The sequence below is a fragment of the Bufo bufo genome, chromosome 1, assembly GCF_905171765.1.
Source record: "Bufo bufo chromosome 1, aBufBuf1.1, whole genome shotgun sequence".
NCBI classification, from domain to species: domain Eukaryota; kingdom Metazoa; phylum Chordata; class Amphibia; order Anura; family Bufonidae; genus Bufo; species Bufo bufo.
In genome coordinates, this window is record NC_053389.1 from 434,396,706 (window position 1) to 434,421,324 (window position 24,619).

The 24,619-nt window shown below is 45.3% G+C and overlaps 1 protein-coding gene across 1 annotated transcript in view; it reads left to right on the forward strand.

Annotated features, from left to right (window-relative positions):
* SNCB (synuclein beta) overlaps positions 1-20,976 on the forward strand; it is a 94,889-nt gene extending 73,913 nt beyond the window's left edge. Inside the window, exon 6 of the mRNA XM_040406726.1 lies at positions 20,603-20,976. Coding sequence (XP_040262660.1) covers positions 20,603-20,635 — 33 coding nt within the window. The 3' untranslated portion in view covers positions 20,636-20,976. The remainder of the gene's footprint in view (positions 1-20,602) is intronic.
* Positions 20,977-24,619: the final 3,643 nt, after the last annotated feature.

Here is a 24,619-nt window from a genome sequence, read left to right on the forward strand (position 1 = left end):
GGTTCTGCATACGGTCCACAAAAAAACCGGAACGGACACAGAAAGAAAATACATTCATGTGCATGAGCTCTTAGGCTGAGTTAGCACTTCAGTTATTTGATCAGTTATTTCCATCAGTGATTTTGGGCCAAAACCAGGTGCAGGCATTTTGCGGACTGCACATGGCCGGCGCTATATAGAAAATGCTTATTCTTGTCCGTGATTGAGGGCAAGAATAGGACATGCTCTATATTTTTAGCGGGGCCGCGGAATGGAACTACGGATACAGACAGCACACAGTGTGCTGTCCGCATCTTTTGTAGCCCCATTGAAATGAAAGGGTCCACACCCGTTCTGCAAATTTCCGGAACACATGCTGACCCATTCATATGGTCGTCTGAATAAGCCCTAACTGATGGAAATAACTGATCAAATAACTAAAGTTATTTGATCAGTGAAGATTGAAAATTGATAGTGTTGCAGAGGCAGACTGGCCATAGACCTTAGGGCTCATTAAAATAGCAAAGAGGATGGGAAGCGGCACAGTCCTCCGTCCACACATGTGGTCACCTTGTTAGGCAGGCGTCCATGCGACAACCGTGTCACAACAGCATCTGTGGTGCAGAAGCCTGATCAGCATACAGAAAGTCCATAAATAGTAGAAAATAGCAGACGGCACTGACCACTGTGGATATCGCATTTCTTTATTTGTTTTGATATTCTGTGTACATTCGGGTAAGGGAGGACAAGCTTTCACATGAAGTTGAAAAGCGGCGACAGCCGTTTCGCGCTCACGGGCCGCTGACCTTAGGGCTCATGCACACGACCATTGTTTTGCGGTCCGCAAATTGCGGATCTGCAAAACACTGATACAGGCCGTGTGCATTCCGAATTTTGCAGAATGGAATGGCTGGCCCTAATAGAACAGTCCTATCCTTGTCCGCAATGCTGACAATAATAGGACGTTTTATTTTTCTGCAGAACAGACATGCGGACTATGGACACGGAATGCTCACAGAGTAACTTCCGGTTTTTTTGCGGCCCCATTGAAGTGAATGGTTCCGCATATGGGCAGCAAAAAAACTAATATAAAATACATTCATGTGCATGAGCCCATGTCCGTTCTGTTATTTTTGCGGCCTGTAGGGAGAACCATTTACTTCAATGGGGCCGCAAAAAAAAAAAAAAACGGAAAAGACTCTGTGTGCATTCCGCATTTGGAAGTCCGCATTGCCGTGCCACATGGTCGTTCCACTTTTATTTATTTTTTATTTTTTCAAAAGCCACTTTTATTTCCCAATCTCCCCCTGCCAATGATATCCTTATTGCATGTAACAAATAAAACACAGAGCTGAAATACAGAAGGACATCAAGGTAATCAGTGCCCCTCCACTGGAGAAATGAACCATTACATGGCGCTCACTCCACTGAGATGTCCATGTATGAGTTTGTCTAGTTCTCTGAAAGACCAATGCTCTGGCTAATATATGACCAGTTACCTTCCTGTATTAACTGAACACACCTTCATAGATTATTTAAAACAGTCAGAAGGATCAACCCTATTAAACCCAGGATACTGTCTGATAGGTATCATTTTAATCATCAGGAACAACCATGTCTTCTCATAAATAGGGCCATAGATTTTAACAAATGAACTGTTTATTTAATTATGTTAGTGAAGGCTTCAGTGCTCCGGAGCAGGGCCGGCGCTACCATAGAGGCAAGGGGGGCAATTGCCCCCAGGCCCCTGACTCCTTAGGGGCCCCCAGCGCCGGCCCGGCCGCAACTACTATATTATCTATAATTCTATTGTGTGCCTGTGTGGTCTGGAGACGGCGCCGCGCTGCAGTAATGTAATTAAAACTGGGCTGGAGTCTGGAGTGGAGGGGCCCCCGCCGGGCGCCGGCGGCCGCTGTGCTGCGCTGCCGCTGCTTGTCTCTTTATGAGATTAGAGACTGGAGCAGCGGCATGCACGGCACAGGCAGGCACGTCTAGCGTTTGGCTGACGTTGCCACAGGCTCCGCCCCCCCGCCCAGAGCAGAGAACTTGGATTGAACTTAAGGAGCAAGCAAAGCAAGCAAGCGCCATTGGCAGCCAGCCAGCCACAGCCCAGAGCCCAGTCTGACTCTGCCAGCAGCGCCAGGGAAGGCCCGCCGCCCACAGTCAGAAGGCAGCCAGCCCCCAGCCAAGTTACTACCAGTAACTGCCCCCTTCCCCCAAAATGCAAATTTCTCCAGTCCAACTGTCCAAACAGAACCAGGGCGGGCTAGTATACTGGCACTGGGACGGCTGAGATGGTGCCTGGGATGGATCCGACCCAGTTTAATCAACCAACCTACCAGTAACTGGCCCCCTCACACCCCCCAAATGCACATTTCTCCAGTCCAACTGTCCAAACAGAACCAGGGTGGGCTAGTATACTGTCACTGGGACGGGTGAGATGGTGCCTGGGATGGATCCGATCCAGTTTAATCAACCAACCTACCAGTAACTGGCCCCCTCACACCCCACAAATGCACATTTCTCCAGTCCAACTGTCCAAACAGAACCAGGGCGGGCTAGTATTCTGGCACTGGGATGGGTGAGATAGTTCCTGGGATGGATCCGATCCAGTAAGTGGTTGGTTGATTAAACTGGATCGGGATCCATCCCAGTCTGGAAGGTTGGTTGATTAAACTGGATCGGATCCGGGACAACACGGGACATTAAAGTCAGCAAGTGTCATGTGGGGGGGGGGGGCTTATTGTTTTCCGCCCCAGGGCCCCATTTCACCTAGAACCGGCCCTGCTGCGGAGGGTAGGCCCCAGACCCTCAGAGCCCCTCAGATCCTCTGATTCCCACCCTTAGTCACTCCCCTCCACTTGACTGACAAGGCAGGCATCCTGAGCATACACAATGCTGAGCATACACGGCACAAGTGCAGTACATCATACATCCCTGTCAGCTTTCTTCATAGGAGAGATGCTAACTGCGTATGCACCAACTGAAGATTCAGTGGTGCATGCGCAGGATAACAGAGCCCAGCAAGAGGACACTGAGGATGCCTAGCCCTGTCAATCAAGAAAAGGGGGTGTAGCTAAGGGTGGAAAGCAGAGGAGCTGAGGTATTCCGAGGCCCTAGATGCTTGGTGCACTGAACCCCTCATTAGCATAATTAATGGTTGATTTCCCACAAATGGGGCCAAGGGACAGTGGCTCAGGTACGAGATGTCTAGCCCTGTCAAGCAAATGGCAGGGGGAGCATCCTCAGCTTCGAGGATACCCTGTTGCAGGTGCAGAACTCTTTACATAGGAGTCTACTGATGAAATATTGAAAATGTAAAAAAAAACTAACTTCAAATATGACCTGGAAATCAAGTAAAAACTTAAAGGGAATCTGCCACCAGTGACCTCCCTGTCAAACTGTTTGCATAGCCACATAGCTGTGATTCATTTGATTAAAATGCAGTTTTTCTTAAGCTGATCAAAGGCTCCACTTTTTCTTAATATGCAAATTAGGCATTTGGTGCAATAAGGGCCCTATTATTGCTCTTGTTGCACACAAGCTCCTTTCATGTCTGGAGCCAGCCCTGACCTGGTTGCCTTACCACTGCCTGGCCCTGTCAATCAAAGCATCCAGGTTGGACCTGGCCAAAGAAAGGAGTGGTGCTTGGGTGCAAAAAGAGCAATGGTGACGCCCTCGTTGCACCAAATGCCTAATGTGCATATTAAGAAAAAGTATCAGAACGGAGCCTCAGATCAACCAAAGAAAAAAAATGGTGGTTCTTTTCAGATGGAATTGGTTTATGTAGCATTTAGAAACCTAAAGTAACTTAATCACAAGTGGAACATTTCACCCGAGCTACAGCAATTGTTAAGTATGATTAAATGAGCTTAATAATTAATTTCATCCAGGTGCAGAAACGTATGTCTGCCAATAAGCCCAGCAGAAAAGGCGAAGCTAATAATACAAGCTATTATAATGTACTTTACTCTGGAAATTAACCCCTTTGCTGCTAATAAATGTATGCATTGTCTCATACAAGTCGTAGGTGCACAATTGGGCTTTTTATTAAAGTGTTACCTATAACCCCTTAGTGACCAGCTGGCTTTGGGCCTTAAAGAGGACCTTTCACTGGTCCTGATGTTGCAGTATTAGTACCTGACAGTGTAGGGCATGATTAGTAGATGTCAGGGCACTTTTTTTTTCCAGATGCATTGCTCCATGCGCCCGCTGTGCCCCCCATTCACTTTTGATGCCCTGTATGCTAATTATAGCATTAGTACAGGGAGTAGGAGACAGCCGTGTTTCTCAAGGGGTGTCACCTTCTCCATGGCTGTGACGCTCTCCACTGTGATTGGACAGATCACAGCCATGGAGAAGGAGACGCCCCTTGAGAAACACGGACGTTTCCTCCTCCCTATAGCAATTCTAATAATTAGCATACAGGGCGGCAAAAGTGAATGGGGGGCACAGCGGGGGCATGGAGCAATGCATCTGGAAAAAAAAGCGCCCTGCAGCGGGGAATTATTTTTTTGTGTCAGGGTGACCGTTAGTGACATTCATTTTCTGTATTATACAAACTCTGCTTGCTGTGACCAGTGAGAAGCAAATATACACTTATTTCTAGACAGTGTGTGAGGCCTATATTTAATCCAAATATCAGTGACATCCAGTGTCAATATGGAGAAGGCGAGTATTAAGGGAAGGGGAAGTGGACTCTGATGGTTCACGCAGAGGCCGTGGCCCTGGGCGCGTTGAAACTGTGCCTGCTGCCAGAGCACAAGAAAAACAATCATCCACGATACATAGCTTCATGTCCCAGTTTGCAGGGCGTCGCAAGACAACACTCTTGAAGTCAGACCAGTGCGACCAGGTGGTCGGTTGGATTGCAGCAGATAATGCTTCCACTGGGTTAAGCACCACCCTGTCTTCCACCAAGTCCAGTCTCAGTAGCCAACAGTCTGGTCAACAAAAACAACCCTCACCCTGATCATCCTTCCTCCCACCATGTAGAGTCTGGCCAAACAAGTGATCCGGTACTCGGATGTTCCGAGGAGCTATTTTCACCCCCATCACTTAATTTGGCCCTCTCCCCAAGCACTCTTGAAGAGGGACATGAGATCTTGTGCCCTGATTCTCAACCTCTAGAGCCTTCACACTCACAAGATGATGTGTTTAAGGAGGTGGATGATGACGAGACACAGTTGCCATCAAATCAACCACAATTACTGTCTGCAGAGGTTGATGAAGAGGATGATATACCGTTGTCAATCACTGAAGTTGTGTACGGGTCAGCAAATGAGGAGGATGATCGGAGTGGGGAAGTTAAGGAGGACTTGGTGGACGATGAGGTCACTGACCCAACATGGGAAGGCGGAAACGCGATCGAGGACAGCAGTCCCGAGGGGGAGCGATCTGCAACACCGCAACAGGCTGGAAGAGGCAGTGGGGTGGCAACAGGGAGAAGGTGGCCACGCCAAACAGGCCCGCAAGTGTTCCACGGAGCACCCCCTTGCGGAAATCTCCCTTGCCAAGGGGTAGGTGTTCCGCGGTATGGCGCTTTTTTGCGGAAAGTGCAGACGACAAAAGAATAGTAGTTTGCAACCTGTGCCACACCAAAATGAGCCTCACCACCACCAGCATGATCCGCCACATGGCAGCCAAGCACCGCAATAAGTGGGAGGAACACCTGGGTCCACAATCTGTGTCCGCGGGTCACACCACTGCCTACTCTTCCCCTATGTTGGGTGACGACCAATCGCCTGTCTAAGGCGCAGGCCTGGATGCCTCCCGCACTGCACCTGTACCGTCGCAAGCACCATCAGCGACCACATCCACTTCCCTGTCCCAGTGCAGCGTCCAAAGGTCTTTACCCCAGGCATTTGAACGCAAGCGCAAATACCCAGCCACGCACCCACAGGCCATGGCACTAACCACCCAACTTTCTAAGTTACTGGCGGTTGAAATGTTGCCATTTAGGCTTGTGGACACCGAGGCCTTTCGCGGCCTGATGTCAGTGGCCGTCCCTCGGTACTCAGTCCCCAGCCGCCACTATTTTTCCTGGTGTGCCATCCCCGCCTTACACCAGCATGTGTCTGCTAACATCACCCGTGCCCTGACCAACGCAGTTACTGCTGAGGTCCACCTAATGACTGACACATGGACAAGTGCTTGTGGCCAGGGATGCTACATTTCCCTGACGGCACACTAGGTGAACGTAGTGGAGGCTGGGAGCGACTTGTACCCTGGGATGGCACAGGTGCTACTGACGCCCAGAATTGCGGGCTCTACTTCCATCAGGGTTACTGCCAGCACCTATGTAAGTGGCTCCTCCGCCTCCACTTCCACCTCCGAATTCTCTGCGTGCAGCACCAGTCAGCTGGTAGCTGGAAGCAGTGTAGCACTGCTGTGGGGATGCGTCAACAGGCTGTGCTGAAGATGATATGCTTACGGGATAAACAGCACACTGCCACAGAGCTGTGGCAGGAGATAAGAGACCAGACTGAGCTGTGGCTCTCGCCACTCAACCTGCAATCAGGTTGTGTGTGATAATGTGCGTAACTTGGTGGCGGCTTTGGAGCTCGGCAAGCTCACACACATCCCATGCCTAGCCCACATCTTTAACTTAGTGGTTCAGCGGTTTCTGAAAACCTACCCCAATTTGCCCGAGCTACTGGCGAAGGTGCACCGCGTGTGTGCACATTTCCGCAAGTCATTAACAGCTTCAGCCGGTCTGTTGACGCTGCAGCAGCGCTTCAAATTGCCAGCTCACCGGCTGTTGTGCGACATGAGCACGCGCTGGAACTCCACGTTACACATGTTGGCCAAGCTTTGTGAGCAGCGAAGGGCAGTAATGGAATACCAGCTGCGGTGATCGCCTTTCCAGTCAGCTTCCTCTCTTTACAAGCGAGGAGTGGGCATGGATGTCTGACCTCTGTGAGGTGTTAAGAAACTTTGAGGAATAGACACAGATGGTGAGCGGCGATAACGCTATTGTCAGTGTAACCATCCCACTTCTGTGTCTACTCAAACGCTCGCTGCTCACAATGAAGGCCGTCGCTGTTCGTGGGGAAGAGTTGGAAATGGGGGAAGAAGACATGACCCTGGGTGATAGCCAGAACACCCTCAGTTTGTCTTCTAAGCACGTATTGGAGGAGGAGGAGGAGGAGCAGGGGACGGTTGCCTCTGCTACACAGGGTAGTAGCCATGGAACTTTAATTCCATCTGTTCAGCGTGGGTAGACAGAAGAGGAGGAAGAGGATGAGGAGATGGACAGCCATCCTCCTGATGACGACAGCGAAGTCTTGCCCACTGGTACTCTGGCACACATGGCTGACTTCATGTTAGGCTGCCTTTCCCGTGACCCCCGTGTTATACGCATTTTAGATAACAGGGATTACTGGGTGTTCAAGATGGTAAAGGAGTGCGTAGCAGACCGTGTCAGCGTCCTCAGTGATCCCTCAGTGCCTTACAACTACTGGGTGTCCAAGCTGGACACGTGGTACGAACTGGCGCTCTACGCCTTGGAGGTGCTGGCCTGCCCTGCCGCCAGCGTTTTGTCTGAGCGGGTATTTAGTGCTGCTGGTGGCATTATAACAGATAAGCGTATCTGCCTGTCAAATGAAAATGCTGACAGGTTGACTCTTATAAAAATGAACAAGGCCTGGATTGCCCCTGACTTCTCCACTCCACCAAAGGAAAGCCACGACTGAACATAAAGGCACTTTAAATGTGTTGTTTAGAATCTACTGAATACTCTCTATTCCCATGCACCCCTTCCGCCACAAAAAAGGGTATATGGTTGAATCTTCCTTTTCTCCTCCTCCTCGTCCATCATGTATATGCCTTCTCATATAATTTTTCGGATGGTCAGCTCACCAGCAGGCCCTCACCCATATTGTTTTAGATGGTCAGCTCACCAGCAGGCCCTCACCCATAATGTTTTAGATGGTCAGCTCACCAGCAGGCCCTCACCCATAATGTTTTAGATGGTCAGCTCACCAGCAGGCCCTCACCCATAATGTTTTAGATGGTCAGCTCAGCTGAAGACCCTCACCCCTAATGTTTTAGTGGGCCACCAGCAGGCCATCAATTATACTTTACCTCTCCTGTATAACGTTTCCTCATCCTAAATACCTATGACATTCCCTGTAATTCTTTTGTACTCGTTCCAATGACAGGCTCTCTTAGGAGTGCTGTATTGTTATTTATCGTCACTACCTCCCTGAGTCGGTACTGGGAAATTTGCGCGCCCCCGCCTGCCTTTCTTGGAAGTGGTAGCCGTGGCCATCCCTCAGGCTCTCTCTCTGGAAGCGAACCCTGATTCCCCATTACCCGTGGTCACCATGGTAGGCGCAAAAAAGAACATCGAAAGTTGATAGAGCAGACATCCGAATAGATCGTCAACATCACGGGGACGTGCAATCAGCTTAGAAGTTATCTAGAGTTAACAAAGCGGCAGCAGGCCCTCACCTACAATTTTTTACACGGTCAGCTCAACGTCCGTTCCTCTTCCAAGTTCATTATCATCAGATGATAGTCTGGTCAACACAATCGTAATCACCAGGGGTCACGTAACTAATTAGCACGGAGGAGTGTCTTTGGTTATCGGAATGAACCACACAAATCTACTCGACCCACACGCTCAAAACGGCCATGCACCACCACCCACAGAATCGCGAAATAGGTATCAATCTGTCAATCTTTTCTGTGTCCGGGCCGGGTGAGGCTTCCCGTGCGTAGTCAAATTAAGCCGCAGGCTCCACTCCTGGTGGTGCCCTTCCATCAATTAGTTTAAGTTTCAGCTTTGCAACCATACTCCCCCCGGAACCCAAAGACTTTAGTTTCCCAGAAAATGCTCGGCTGGGAATGGGAATAACGCTGCCGGGGATCGTCTTCGAATCTCCAAGTTGTTTATTAATGAAAATGTTCGTGGCAACAAAGGTTTCGGCTGTGGTTCGGCTTGCGCCGGTACAAGAATTTCACCTCTACAGGTACAATACGGATGCCACCGGCCGTTCCTCTTCCAATGAGTTCAGTTTGATCATCCAAGAGTCCGGTCAACACAATCGAAACCTCCGGCCGTCCCTCTTAGTCATGGCCCCAGTTCCGAAAATCACGAACATTTTTGTCTGAACTTGCTCTTTATATAAAAGTAAATATACAGCAAAGAATGTTTCCTAACAATTTTTCATCTAAAATCGCTTTTATCTTCGGTTTTGTGAGTTTTATGGTCAGTCTGTAAAAGTGGCGTACAACTCGGGCAACATCGTTACCAGCAGCGACATTGTAGTCGAAGATGCATTCAGACATCCTCCCCATGCTGTCCCCGACCCATTTCGGTGGTGTTTACATCAATTTATGACCTTTTCCTATGAACCAGGCACCCTCCCCTCTTCAGAGCAGGGGGTGCCTGGTTTAATGCACGGGTCCTCCCATTGACTTCTATAGGGCTCGGGAGCTCGGTAGAGCACCCGAGCATCCCGGTGTGCTCGGGCAGAGCACCCGAGCACCCGAGCATTCAGGGTGCTCGATCATCACTAATCAGGACCAGTGAAAGGTCCTCTTTAATGACCAAACAATTTTTTTCATTTTTTACATCATCGACTTCCAAGAGCTATAACTTTTTTTTTTCCCATCAATGTAGTCGTATGAGGGATTGTTTTTGCGGGTTAAGTTGTAGTTTTTAATGGTGTCATTTTGGGGTACACATAACTTATGACTAACTGATTAACTTTTACTAACTCTTTCTGGGAGGGGGTGGGAAAAAACAGCAATATTAATACTGAGTTTTTACTTTATAAATTTTGCTTTAATCATATTTCAGCTTCGGCGCCTCTACATGACTTCGGCAATCCACCGCTAGCTGTGGGGCTTTTTTATTTGGTTTTATGACACATTTGTTTGATGTGGTTTTTGATCCTGCCAATTTCAATGGGAAGTTTGCATATGGATTTGATGTACAATCCGCACCAAGAATGAACACGTTTTCATTTTTTCCACACCTCGCTTTTTAAAACCGCAAGTGGAAAAACGCAGCTCTGTGTAGATCAACATCAATTAAGTGGTTTTTCCATTGAGATCAAAGAAGATGATTTGAAAGCATTTTAGGTGGGATTTTTTGGTGCGGAAGCCACACCAAAATTCATGCCAACAAAACAGGAACACAGCCCTTTTCATGCTGAAGGTACCCAGGCTGCAGAGAAGCAATGAAACCTCTGACTAAGGCCTCATGCAAACGACCGTTGTGTGTTTTGCGGTCTGCAAAACACCGATGGCGTCTGTGTGCGTTCCGCAATTTGCGGAATGGCACGGACAGCCATTAATATACAGTTGCAAGAAAAAGTATATAAACCCTTTGGAATGATATGGATTTCTGCACAAATTGGTCATAAAATGTGATCTTCATCTAAGTCACAACAATAGACAATTACAGTCTGCTTAAGCTAATAACACACAAAGAATTAAATGTTACCATGTTTTTATTGAACACACCATGTAAACATTCATAGTGCATGTGGAAAAAGTATGTGAACCCTTGGATTTAATAACTGGTTGAACCTCCTTTGGCAGCAAAAACTTCAACCAAACGTTTCCTGTAGTTGCAGATCAGACGTGCACAACAGTCATGAGTAAGAACTGTTTCAGTTCAGCAATATTCTTGGGATGTCTGGTGTGAATCGCTTTCTTGAGGTCATGCCACATCATCTAAATCGGGTGGAGGTCAAGACTCTGACTGGGCCACTCCAGAAGGCGTATTTTCTTCTGTTTAAGCCATTCTGTTGTTGATTTACTTCTATGCTTTGGGTCGTTGTCCTGTTGCAACACCAATCTTCTGTTGAGCTTCAGCTGGTGGACAGATGGCCTTAAGTTCTCCTGCAAAATGTCTTGATAAACTTGGGAATTCATTTTTCCTTCGATGATAGCAATCCGTCCAGGCCCTGACGCAACAAAGCAGCCCCAAAACCATGATGCCCCCACCACCATACTTCACAGTTGGGATAGGGTTTTGATGTTGGTGTGCTGTGCCTCTTTTTCTCCACACATAGTGTTGTGTGCTTCTTCCAAACAACTCAACTTTGGTTTCATCTGTCCACAGAATATTTTGCTAGTACTGCTGTGGAACATCCAGGTGCTCTTGTGCAAACTGTGAACGTGCAGCAATGTTTTTTTTGGACATCAGTGGCTTCCTCTGTGGTATCCTCACATGAAATCCATTCTTGTTTAGTGTTTTACGTATCGTAGATTCGCTAACTGGGATGTTAGCATATGCCAGAGACTTTTGTAAGTCTTTAGCTGACACTCTAGGATTCTTCTTCACCTTATTTAGCAGTCTGTGCTGTGCTCTTGCAGTCATCTTTACGGGACGGCCACTCCTAGAGAGAGTAGCAGCAGTGCTGAACTTTCTCTATTTATAGACAATTTGTCTTACCGTGAACTGATGAACAGCAAGACTTTTGGAGATACTTTTATAACCCTTTCCAGCTTTATGCAAGTCAACAATTCTTAATCGTAGGTCTTCTGAGAGCTCTTTTGTGTGAGGCATCATTCACATCAGGCAATGGTTCTTGTGGAAAGCAAATCCAGAACTGGTGTGTGTGTTTTTTATAGGGCAGGGCAGCTGTAACCAACACCTCCAATGTCATCTCATTGATTGGACTCCAGTTGGCTGACACCTCACTCCAATTAGCTCTTGGAGATCTCATTAGTCTAGGGGTTCACATACTTTTTCCACCTGCATTGTGAATGTTTACTTGGTGTGTTCAATAAAAACATGGTAACATTTAATTCTTTGTGTGTTATTAATTTTAGCCGATTGTGATTGTCTATTGTTGTGACTTAGATGAAGATCAAATCACATTTTATGACCAATTTGTGCAAAAATCCATATCATTCCAAAGGGTTCACATACTTTTTCTTGCAACTGTAACTGCCTATTCTTGTCTGCAAAACGCGGACAAGAATAGGACAGGTTATATTTTTTTTGCGGACAATGGAACGGAGCAATGGATACGGAAAGCACACGGAGTGCTGTCCGCATCTTTTGCGGCCCCATTTAAGCAAATAGGTCCGCATCCGAGCCGCCAAAACTGTGGTACTGCAGTCCCTCCCTTTCCATGTGGTGGACTCTGCACCTTTCAGAGAACTGATGGCTTGTGCCGAGCCAAGGTGGAGAGTCGCAAGCAGTACCAGCCCTGCACACGTATATCGAACAGAAGGTTATCCAGTCCTTCAGCCTGTCGGTGTCTGCTAAAGTTCACGGCAGCGCCGACGTATGAGCTGTAACTACAATCAAGGTCAATATATGTCCTTTACAGCCCACTGGGTAAATTTGGTTCCTGCCCAGCCACACCAGCAACTTGGCCAGGTGACGGCACTTCCGCCTCCACGTTCTCAAGCTGTGGGTCTTGCGCCAGTGTCCTCTGCTTCCTTTTCATCCTCCACCTTGTCCTCAGACTCCACTGCAGGCACAATTCGGAGCACTCCCCTGTGTAACTTTTTTCGTTACCCAGTGGAAGCTCATGCGTGACACCTGCTGTTTGCTCCGGCCCTTTGAGGCGGCTACTTTATTTGTCAGTCGCCAGGACTACGGGATGAACAACATCATTCCACTTCTTCATGTCCTGGAACAGATGCTGCTAAATCTGTCTGGCCAGGGGACAGGAGAGGTGGCATCTACATCTCACGGCCACCTGAGCCCTGTGGAGGCTGAATTGGAGGAGGAGGACATTCACACACAAGCAATGTATACAGAAATGGGTGGTTTTTCTGCAGAAGTGACAAAAGAGGAGGAGCTGGCGGAGGTAGAGGGTGATGAGGAAGACCAGGCAGATGACCCCAAAGCACAATGGCAGTATGCAGTGGAGATGGAGGCAGGGAGTCCCTCCGAGTCCCTTGCACAAATGTCTCGATGCATGCTCGGTTGCTTGGGTAGTCCCAATTCAGCAGAGGGATGACTACTGGCTCTCCACCATGTTAGACCCTCACTACCGGTCCAAAATGGGTGCCTTTTTTACACCCGCTGAGAGGGAGGATAAATGGAACTACTATCAAGAACTCTATGTAGTCAGTTGGCCACTGCCTATGTGCGCCATCTTCCATCACCTCGCAAAGGTCTGACCGGGGTCCCCTCTGTGATCACGTTCCACTGCCATTGCTGCTGGAGGGCGGTGGGGGGTCAGTAGCAGTAGCAGTACCAGCTCCATCAGCAGCAACTTAAGTCTAGAGTCTCTGATGAGCACTTTTCTTCACCTGCCTAGTGAAGAAACCACCCACCAGCAGTAGCAAGACATGGAGCAGAACCTGAGCCAGCAGGTGGTGGCATACTTAGACTGCACCCTGCCATCCCACATGGAAGATCCCCTGGACTTCTGGGCAGCCAAACTTGATTTGTGGCCGCAACTGGCCGAGTTTGCCCTGGCCAAGCCTTCCTGCCCATCCAGTAGTGTGGCATCAGAGCGGGTGTTTAGTGCGGCTGTGGGCATAGTTACCCCAAGGAGAACTTGCCTTTCCACCCAAAATGTGCACAGACTGACCTTTATGAAGATGAATCAGGCGTGGATCAGCCAGGATTTCCACATGCCAGTGCCTGATGCATCAGACTAGATCATTCTGGGTGCCACTCTCAAACTTTGTGAAAAGAGACCTGTTTCTTCTGGCCACCTGCTTCAGCCACTATTCGGATGTTGCCACCTGCCTGATACCACATACCTGCTGCTATGTGCTCCTACTGCCACCCACTATCTTGTGCTGTTATTGCCACTGCTTTTGCCCCCCACCTCTCCACTCTGTCACTGGGCCACTGTGTTGACTCCTCATGCTGTTGCCACCTCACTAGTGTGGCACTGGGCTGCTATTGTCCCTGTTTGCCTTGTTGACATCGGCATTTATTTTACCTTTCTTCTGATCTGTCAGAAGGGCAGAAAAATGAGAAACACAACTGAACTTTGTAGCAGCCGTAAGGCCTGTATCACATAGTCTCTATTTTGCATCAGGATCGGATCATGATTTGGTAGTCAAAAGCAGGAGTGGGTACAAAACCCATAAGACATGCAAACATTCTATTCATGTGTCATCTCTGTTTTGGATCCACTCCTGTTTTTTTTTTGGCCTTAGCAATACTGATGGATTACTGAGCAAATGCTGACCGTGTGAAGGCGGATGCTCAAAAGACAGGATCCATTTTTTTTGGGATCGTTCTTCTGACAGATGAGAAGAAGGGCAAAATAAACGGTCACGTCAACACAAACTTACTCTTGACACCCTCTTCACTCAGGGGGCTCTACTGCAGGGTTCTTTATACCTGATGCTAACATTGACCTGTAAGGCTGAGTTCACGCTTGAGTTATTTAGTAAGTTTTGGCCCCGTAACCGCCCAAATAAGTGAAGTGTGCAGTGATTCTAAGAGTGACGCCTGTCGTCTGCATGTCATACTGACTCACAGTATTATTTCACCACCACAACAGACTCCCTATGTGTATTACTGCAAGGCGCAGTGTTCAACACCTCTATAAAGGCTCTCTGCAGCCAGGAAATAGCTGTTTTTTATAACACAATTCATCATGGATCTGATCAAATCAAATCTTTTTGAGAAATTCGGTGAACCATCCGAATCAAATTTTTTAGAAATTCGCTCATCTCTAGTCATGATCATGGAGAGTAAAAAAAAATTATACCAAAAATAAATAATCCAGCAGAACAAGCATGGCGGATACTACAAAGCAACGACAGGAGATACATTTACTTGAGTAGGTACATTTAATGAGGTGAATACATGCACAATTGCTGTTTGTTACAATGGTCAGCAGATGACATGCTAAGGTTAACAGGAGCTGACCAAAACTATTAACCCCCTCTATGCTAGACCTCAAAGTTACTGACCTTAATCCCTCCACTTCAGTAAACAACCAGGGAAGGATTAATAAGTAGAATTTATATATATATTGTTGAGGTTGACTCAAGAGTTTGCGTCCAGTTACCATGACAATATGCAAATGAATTATATAATCTTTTTTGACAGTTATGCATTTATTCATACATTGCTGGTGTGGATGTGACATGACCCTGCATTGACGTGCGGGCTTGTGTCTAGTCCATGACCACAGAGGAGGGCTGCATGTCTGTTCAGGATATGGATGCGCTCATCTGGTCCCCTACAGCCATCTCCCTACATTGGTTGCAGGTAGCTCATCAATAGAGCTCGGCATCGGGACTCACTAGCCTGTTGGATTTGGTTATTATGATGTGTCATCCTGACATGCGCACTGCCGCATGGGGCACGCCTAAGCAGGCGATGGGTAGCTGGACGCCGCCATACTCCTGGTTTATCCGCCCTCCATTCTCCGTTTGATACATCATGCAGTAAGCACTTGTCACTTTAGTTAATTGAGTACACATGACACACAATCATGTTTTTTCTAATCATTTATGTATTTGTATTGAGAATCATGGTTGTCCGTAATGTTTTTTGCTCATGGAATCGATTTTTATCATGTATTGTAATCACTCTCATATTAGATATGTATAATTTTGTACATTTATTACATGTCACTGTCTATTTTTATGATTGATTGTTACTTGATTGTAATTTGGCACATTGATTGAGTTTGCTATATATACTGAGCACTTTGTCTGAACACATTGCTTGAGAAAGGCTCTAGCACTGAGCTGAAACGTCGCATTGCCTTATGGGTGAATACATTTCTTTTTAATTTTACTTCATGGAGTGCTACCCATTTTTCCTATTTATATACAGTACAGACCAAAAGTTTGGACACACCTTCTCATTCAAAGAGTTTTCTTTATTTTCATGACTATGAAAATTGTAGATTCACACTGAAGGCATCAAAACTATGAATTAACACATGTGGAATTATATACATAACAAACAAGTATGAAACAACTGAAAATATGTCATATTCTAGGTTCTTCAAAGTAGCCACCTTTTGCTTTGATTACTGCTTTGCACACTCTTGGCATTCTCTTGATGAGCTTCAAGAGGTAGTCCCCTGAAATGGTTTTCACTTCACAGGTGTGCCCTGTCAGGTTTAATAAGTGGGATTTCTTGCCTTATAAATGGGGTTGGGACCATCAGTTGCGTTGAGAAGTCAGGTGGATACACAGCTGATAGTCCTACTGAATAGACTGTTCGAATTTGTATTATGGCAAGAAAAAAGCAGCTAAGTAAAGAAAAACGAGTGGCCATCATTACTTTAAGAAATAAAGGTCAGTCAGTCAGCCGAAAAATTGGGAAAACTTTGAAAGTAAGGGCTATTTGACCATGAAGGAGAGTGATGGGGTGCTGCGCCAGATGACCTGGCCTCCACAGTCACCGGACCTGAACCCAATCGAGATGGTTTGGGGTGAGCTGGACCGCAGAGTGAACGAAAAAGGGCCAACAAGTGCTAAGCATCTCTGGGAACTCCTTCAAGACTGTTGAAGACCATTTCAGGGGACTACCTCTTGAAGCTCATCAAGAGAATGCCAAGAGTATGCAAAGCAGTAATCCAAGCAAAAGGTGGCAACTTTGAAGAACCTAGAATATGACATATTTTCAGTTGTTTCACACTTGTTTGTTATGTATATACTTCCACATGTGTTAATTCATAGTTTTGATGCCTTCATAGTCATGAAAATAAAGAAAACTCTTTGAATGAGAAGGTGTGTCCAAACTTTTGGTCTGTACTGTATGTGCATTACATGTAACCATTTGCCAGTCCTACATACACTGTAGCTATTGTATATTTACCAGTGATCCTTGGAATTTCTGTATTACATATGGTTATAGAGTCAAGCAATATCCACAGAGGCAGCAAGGGACTTGGGCACTGTGATCTGTGGAAATAAGGAGGGCTGAGAGTAGACATGTTCAGCCTAAGCTCAGCTATAAATAGGGAAGACGAGCTGTTATTTCATTACCCATCTCTCCCTCTGGTGGATACTGATGAAAGCTCACATCCTACATTTGCTACCACTGCTTTTTATTTATCAGTATAAGCCCTCTAGTGGCCTCTAGCAAATCCCTAATTACTAAATCCATATCTACCGTACAGGCGAATTGGCATGCGAAAGTGCTTGTTGCATCAGGTTAATTACAGTGGCTAGAGATGCTATATTATAACACCATAAGTGAGAATATGTTCACCAGCAGCAGTACTGCAAAGAAGGGTGGGTTAAAAAGGGTATCGCAGCCAACAGATATTAATGACCAATACCCAGGAGAGTATTAGTATCAGATTGGTTGGGCTTCAACAACCAGTATCCCCACCGATCAGCTGCTTCAGGCAGCTGCCGGCACTGGAAAAACAGTGGATGTGCAGTGACCAGGAACGGGTTCGCTGACGCCACTTTAATGCAGTGGCAGGGCTAGATGGATAATATATCCTGAATTTGTTTGTGACGCCAATTGCCGCGTGCGCAGGGTACTATCCCAGGGCCCTTCCAAGGTGTTATAACGCACGTCCCAGATTAGGAATGCCAGAGTGGTATAATGGCCTATAATGTCTCTGTAGGACAGTGATAATTGTGTCCCAGTGTCTCCTACCTGGGTACGGCTGGACTCCTGGCTCCTGGCTCACTTGCAATAAATTTGAGTGTAGTGATAGTAGGAGTAATAGAGGAATTTTGCAGAAGAAATGATGTCCAGGCCTTTAGATGAAGTTCAAACGTTTCTTTACTTGAAATAACTTTCATCCAAGCGGTATACAGCTTTGGTCTCTTGGTCCCAGCAGGTTTTGGCAATCATTGGCAGGAATGAATACTTCTGGTTTAAATTTGGAGCTTGCAGGATAAAAACGTCTGCTTGGTAGCTCTGTAATTGTGGCAGAGTTAGCTTCTGCACTTACCTGTAACTTCTGCTGTGTGGGGACAGACTAGCTGAGCAGGAATAGGCTTCTCCTAGGACTCTGTACTTCTCTCACAGATGGTTTCTCAGGGGATGCTTTCTTCCTGGAACTCTCGATTTTGTCTGTAGTTTCTGCTGTCTTCATCCAGCTGAGCTGAAGGTGCTCAAGGTGGGTATATGGCCAAGGTCCTTGCTGTCTTTCCTATGCAGGGGAACTCCTCACACACACACACACACCCTACCCCTAGCAGGGGGTGGGCTACACTGACTCTAACTTCCTTCTCCACCCATGCTACAGGATGTGGGACCAGCCCACCTCTCCATACAGGGGGGAGCTAAGCTGGAATAATCCATTCCAGCTCAGATTCACTAAACTGTGACTAGTACCTTGCCAATGTGTTGCTGCCATCTACTGGTAACCAGGCAAATTACATGAACAATTGCATTTAACATGGATTTATATGCACATTTTTGGAGGACATAATATAAATTACATCTGATGGCATTGTAAAATCTCTTAGAAGATAGTAGCGGTGTATACAGAAAATGTTATCACTGATAACACTTCCCCCATGTACACCATGTACAGCTATCAGTGACTGACAGCTATGTATGTATACACACTTACACAAGAATGCTATCAATCCCTGATAACACCTCCCCTGTGTACAACTATCAGTGACTGACTACTATGTATGTATACACACTTACACAGATAATGCTATCAATCCCTGATAACACCTCCCCTGTGTACAGCTATCAATGACTGACAGGGAACTATGTATACACACTTGCACAGAGAATGCTATCAATCACTGATAACACCTCCTCGTGTACAGCTATCAGTGACTGACAGCTATCTATGTATACACACTTACACAGAGAATGCTATCAATCCCTGATAACACCTCCCCCGTGTACAGCTATCAGTGACTGACAGCTATCTATGTATATACACTTACACAGAGAATTCTATCAATCACTGATAACACCTTCCCTGTGTATAACTATAAGTGACTGACAGCTATGTATGTATACACACTTACACAGAGAATGCTATCAATTAGTGAGAACACCTCCCCTGTGTACAACTATCAGAGACTAACAGCTATCTCTGTATACACACTTACACAGAGAATGCTATAAATCACTGATAACACCTCCTTGTGTACAGCTATCAGTGACTGACAGCTATGTATACACACTTACACAGAGAATGCTATCAGTCACAGATAACACCTCCTATGTGTACAACTATCAGTGACTGACAGCTATCTATGTATACACACTTACACAGAGAATTCTATCAATCACTGATAATACCTCCCTATGTACAACTATCAGTGACTAACAGCTAGCTCTGTATACACACTTACACAGGGAATGCTACCAATCACTGATAACACTTCTCTTGTGTACAACTATCGGTGACTGACATCTATCTATCTATACACATTTACACCGAGAATGCTATCAATCCCTGATAACACCTCCCCTGTGTATAACTATAAGTGACTGACAGCTATGTATGTATACACACTTACACAGAGAATGTTATCAATCAGTGATAACACCTCCTCGTGTACAGCTATCAGTGACTGACAGCTATCTATGTATACACACTTACACAGAGAATGCTATCAGTCACAGATAACACCTCCTATGTGTACAACTATCAGTGACTAACATATATCTCTGTATACACACTTACACAGGGAATGTTATCAATCACTGATAATACCTCCCACATGTACAACTGTCAGTGACTGACAGCTATCTGTTTACACACTTACACAGAGAATGCTATCAATCACTGATAACACCTCCCCTGTGTACAACTGAAGTTAGAAAAAAACTGAAATTTAAAATAAAACAGAAGTTTTACTGAATATTTTTCCATAAAACTATATATCAATCTGCCTCGCTCCTTCTGCTCTACAACATGCTGCCGATGTACTGTACCAGGCTTTAACGGAGCAGGCACAGGGAGGAGCAGTGTTGTGTTATGTGATCTCCTGCTTCTGCTCTATCGACTTTGCTACAGCCTTGCATATCATATGTCAGCGATGTATGAGTGTGCCTATTTTACTAGGGCATCTAAAAAAAATATATATATTACAAATATTCTATTTATCACATTTATGGTAGGTTTTAATAAAGTTTAGGTAAAAGATTTGGTTGTCTTTAAGCACTGTCGAAATGGTAATTTGTACTCATTATGCCTTTAAAAGGAGGACATTAATAATAAGTAGTGCAAAAAGGGCACCATCTATGGCTGGCCCTGACAGTAATGTATGTTATCAGAAAGAAATATTTCTGGATCATTTAACAACATTTTAATTGACTTCTCAGTTGAGATTTCAGCCGTAGTAATATTATTTCGGATTTTCTGTGTGAATAGTACAGTGAAAAACTGCAAGAATTTTAAGAACAATGCACTTGGATGTTGGGTAGACTTTTAATAGCCCCATCCATACATAGCATAAAAAACTTTGAGCCTATGTTTTTAGACAGAGGCCTCCATGAACACTGGATATTCCCTCTGTGTCTGTGTTTGTTTTCCCTGTCAAAGGAGCTTGCTGTCATTTTACCAGGTGGAGGGTAGCTCATACTCATATCCTACACAACAGAACAGGTTTCATATTACATCATATAAAGAAAGATCCCATCATTATTCACCCAGAGATTTTTTATTTTTGGGGTAAACACTGGGGAATTTGTGAGAAGTATACAGTACGATAAAGTATTGGAAAACACCTGTTTAAATGCTATGCTAGACCGTTATCTCTTGTTTTGCAGGATGATTACCAGGAATACGAACCAGAAGCATAACATCCCTTCACTCTGGACCCAGCCACCAGCAGCATCAGCACAAAGATAGCTATAATGAAGATTCTAATAACAAAAAAAAAGTCCCCATATCCCTAATACCCTGTCTTACCCCAAGAGGAGTATGGTGTACCCATTCTCTTTTCTCCAAAAGTGAGCTCTTCCTCTACAACACCTTCAGAGAGCCTCATGTGAAGTGGTTTTATGTATGGTAATTCTTAGCGTTGAGTCATAGTCCAAGCAAAACTGGTGTTTCAAATAACAAAAAGCCCTTTGTAATGTATGAACCCATGAATGCATTGTACTTGTCTTTGCAGTCATAATGCCCCCGGGAATAATTTCTGTTTCCCTCCCAGAGAATAATTGCCGGGGGTTTTTGGTGAATTTTGTCTACCATAATTTTATTTTGTTCTGGTGTGTCCCTTTGTTCAGGAGCAGAAGGGCCTGCAACCACCTGTACCTGAACTAGCTGATACTCTTTTGTGTCTACCTACATAAGTAAAGCATGTTCTAACTTTTTATAAAGAGAAGGTGAAAAAGACCTACAAATGTTCTTTCCTTCCTAACAAAATGGCTGCCTTAAATTTGTGCCCTGCACTTCTTTGGTGGTCGCTGAGTTGAGGGAAAAAACGCCAAAAAAATGTAGTCGTGGATGACTGACCTTTGACATAGTTTATTCAGTGTTCTAATGTGATATTTCTTTTGCTGTTGTTTTTTTTATACATATATATACATATCTGCAAACATATAAATGGGTTAACTTATTTGTGACTGTTCTGTAAAAACAGATAAAAATCTGTGAGAGTCCACACAGAATCTTTTCAATGTCCTTGTGTTCCAAATAATTTTGCAAAAGGAATAAAAAAATAATTAACCAAACGGTTCTTGTGTATGACTTGATTAGTAAAGTATGCAGTAGCTGATGGGTGAGGCATACGCATCTTACACTGTGTGAATGGCATGATAAGGACTAGGACACTGGGCATCTAAGGGCGCAGCACAAATACGTGGAAAAGGAGGACAATTTTAAAGAGGACCTGTCAATATTTCTAACATGTCTTTCCTAGTAAATAATTGTATTCTTCATAATATAACAATTCTGTAGCATCTTTTTGTTAAGATTCTGCATTATACCATTCCTGTGTTATTCCTATAAAGAAAGAAATTTATCAATAAATTGACAACTGGATGTTACTAACTGGGGGTGCAACATGACACCTCCACCCAGGGCCCTCTATATCGGGACCCAGGTTTAGTAGGAATTCCGAGTGTTGTAGTGCAGCCCAAATGTCTCTTTATGTGTGTCACGGTGCTCCTACCTGGATACCGCTGGACCCCAGGCTTTGGCTCTGAAGCAATAAAGAGGGGGAATAATTGAGGGATTTGAAAATAATTGAGTCCAGACCTGGAGATTAAGTTAACGACAGCTTTACTTCGAATAAACGTTTCTTCAAACAGTCTTCAGGCTTTGTCGTGGTTCCAGCAGGCTTTTGCATATAACTGGCAGGCAAACTCAATTCTGCTCTCTTTCTCTTTGACTCTGCTGTACTGACAAGCCTAAATAGTATCTTTGCTTTCTTTTTGATGCTGCACTTTCTCTCTGTAGTCTGACTCTAGGTTATGCCAGGGAACTTTCCTCCTGGCTCCTGAGGCTTCAAGCTTTGGCCTCCATTGCCAGTAGAGCTTAAGGTGCTCTGGCTGGCATGGGCACAACCAGCAGAGACGTGCCCCTGCACACACTTTCCCTAGATGGGGGTAAACTAAACTAACTCTAACTGGTCCCCACCCTTCCTGCAGGAAGTAGGGCTAGCCCACTTCCCTACAGAAGAGGGTTAGAATGGAATGGAAAGCTCCATTGTACCTACATACAGCTCTGCTGTGTTTGCTGCCACCTGCTGGTGAACCAGGCACATTACATGAGCATAACAGTTGCATAAAGATATTAGGAATGCACATTGTGGAGGACCTGAACAAAATACATAAGATGACGTTGTGTTAGCCCACTAGATATAGTAGCAGGGTGCAGGAGTGGTAACACCACTCTGGGGTGTTACAGGGGTTGTTCCCACACACACTCATACTGTACAATTGCTGCTAGTCAAACTGTTTAAAGGCACATCCTTTTGAAAGGGGGGAATAATAACACCTACTTGTCAATTTATTCATACATTTGTAGGAGGAATATAATAAAAGAGGGTTATAATGAAGGGTGCTTCCTCTTATGAGAAAATCAAATAGAAAAGAATTTATCACACCTTGCAACCAACAATTCTGCCTTCAAAAAGCTGGAAAATAGAGTTCACTGAGGGATAAAGTTACATCCTACCTCTGAAAGTCTTTGGAGAGATGAAGAAAAGGAGTGTGCTGCTGCAGGGAAATAAAGGCACAGACACGCATAAACCCTGCTGATGGCTATAGTATGTTTTCTATTACATCCCAATGCTGGCTCCTTAACTACACTACTCGATACTGCTCTGCTATGCCCTCCATGCTACTGCTGCTTCTTAGGGTGCCCTTAAAAGAGATAGGGAGGGCGGCAGAATCACTTCTGTGTGCAGTGTATAAAAGACTTGATAGCAGCTAGTCTGAACCCAATTTTTAAGGGAAAACTTGGAATTTCAGATCGAGCAAGATATTTCTTTATTGAGAAATATGAAACAAAATGCAGATTTCAAGTCATATAATGTCCAGTTTGGCATTATTACTCATTTAAACACACAAACGTTTAACCATCAAAGGATACCTGTCATTTCATAAGACTTTTCAGAATAAGTGACTGATGAATGATTTCTCATTTGGGATATTCATCTTACTATCTTAGAAACTACAGTGAAATACAGAATATCAGCAAATATCAAGTCAACTAATGCACTAGAATTATGAACAGAATCATAAATTAGTATATCGATAATTCACTTTAGGTGATATCCCTGTCACAACTCTTCTTATCAACTTTGTTCCTGCGGTTGAGAGTCAGTGTTAACGTAATGCTGGTCATGCATCAGCTGCAATGTAGCATCACTGGGTAAGCCGTGTATCGGGGTGGGCTCCCCAGGATACAGTGAAGTCACAAATAAGGAAAGCAACTCAAACACCAGTTTTGCCAAAAACTGTATTTTAACTTAAACGTGGTCATGAACGCAACTAAAGATGCTGGTTACACACAAATACATTTACATACACCCAGCCAGGGGGCTGGGGCCCTTGTGGTGTACAGCATGGCGCCTTCCGGTGGATTCTGGAGGAATTAGCGGTAAATTTATCTACTGGCGGGCTCAAATAGATCAGCCACCCCTTACCTGTTATTATTCTAGAGTCAGGAACAATTATATGGGTGCATAATGCGGGCTAACCTGCGGTACAGCACAACAGCTTACAATCTTATTCCATGCTATAATATTCCCCCTAATAACTGAAAAGCACGTGCCTATAGTGTTTCTTCTGAGTGAACACCAGCCTGACTTGAATTTGTTGTGATGCTTATTATCAGCTCTCCGGTGTGAACTGCAACTTTAACTGTGGAGTCTTTGTTATGAGTAGTCAATAATACTTATGGCCGGACACAAATAGACAACCTAACTAACTGACTACAGGCCTGGTCTCAGTCTCTAGGATCCTAGGCGTAAAAACTGTGTACGAGATGTGATGAGATGGATGCACGATTAGTCTTACCAACCCGGGTCTGCTATGTATAAGCTGGTGACTGTGGATTGAACAAGGGTTTCTCCAACAAGCATGCAGTACCGCAGTGTCTGTGGCTTTACTCCTCAGCTCTTATCTAAGTTCCTGGCAGCGGTTTCCCTTCCTCTGGACAAGATCAGGGTAATGACACGATCAGCTCCCCTTGGCTGCAGCTCTGGTCCCTGGAGGATGCTTGGATGTCGAGGGATTCTCCTCACACAGCTCCTGTATGCCTCTTACAAGCTCACCCAAAGATGGCTGCAGCATCCGTTCCTCCCCAGGCTTTGTAACTCCACCCCTGAGTTT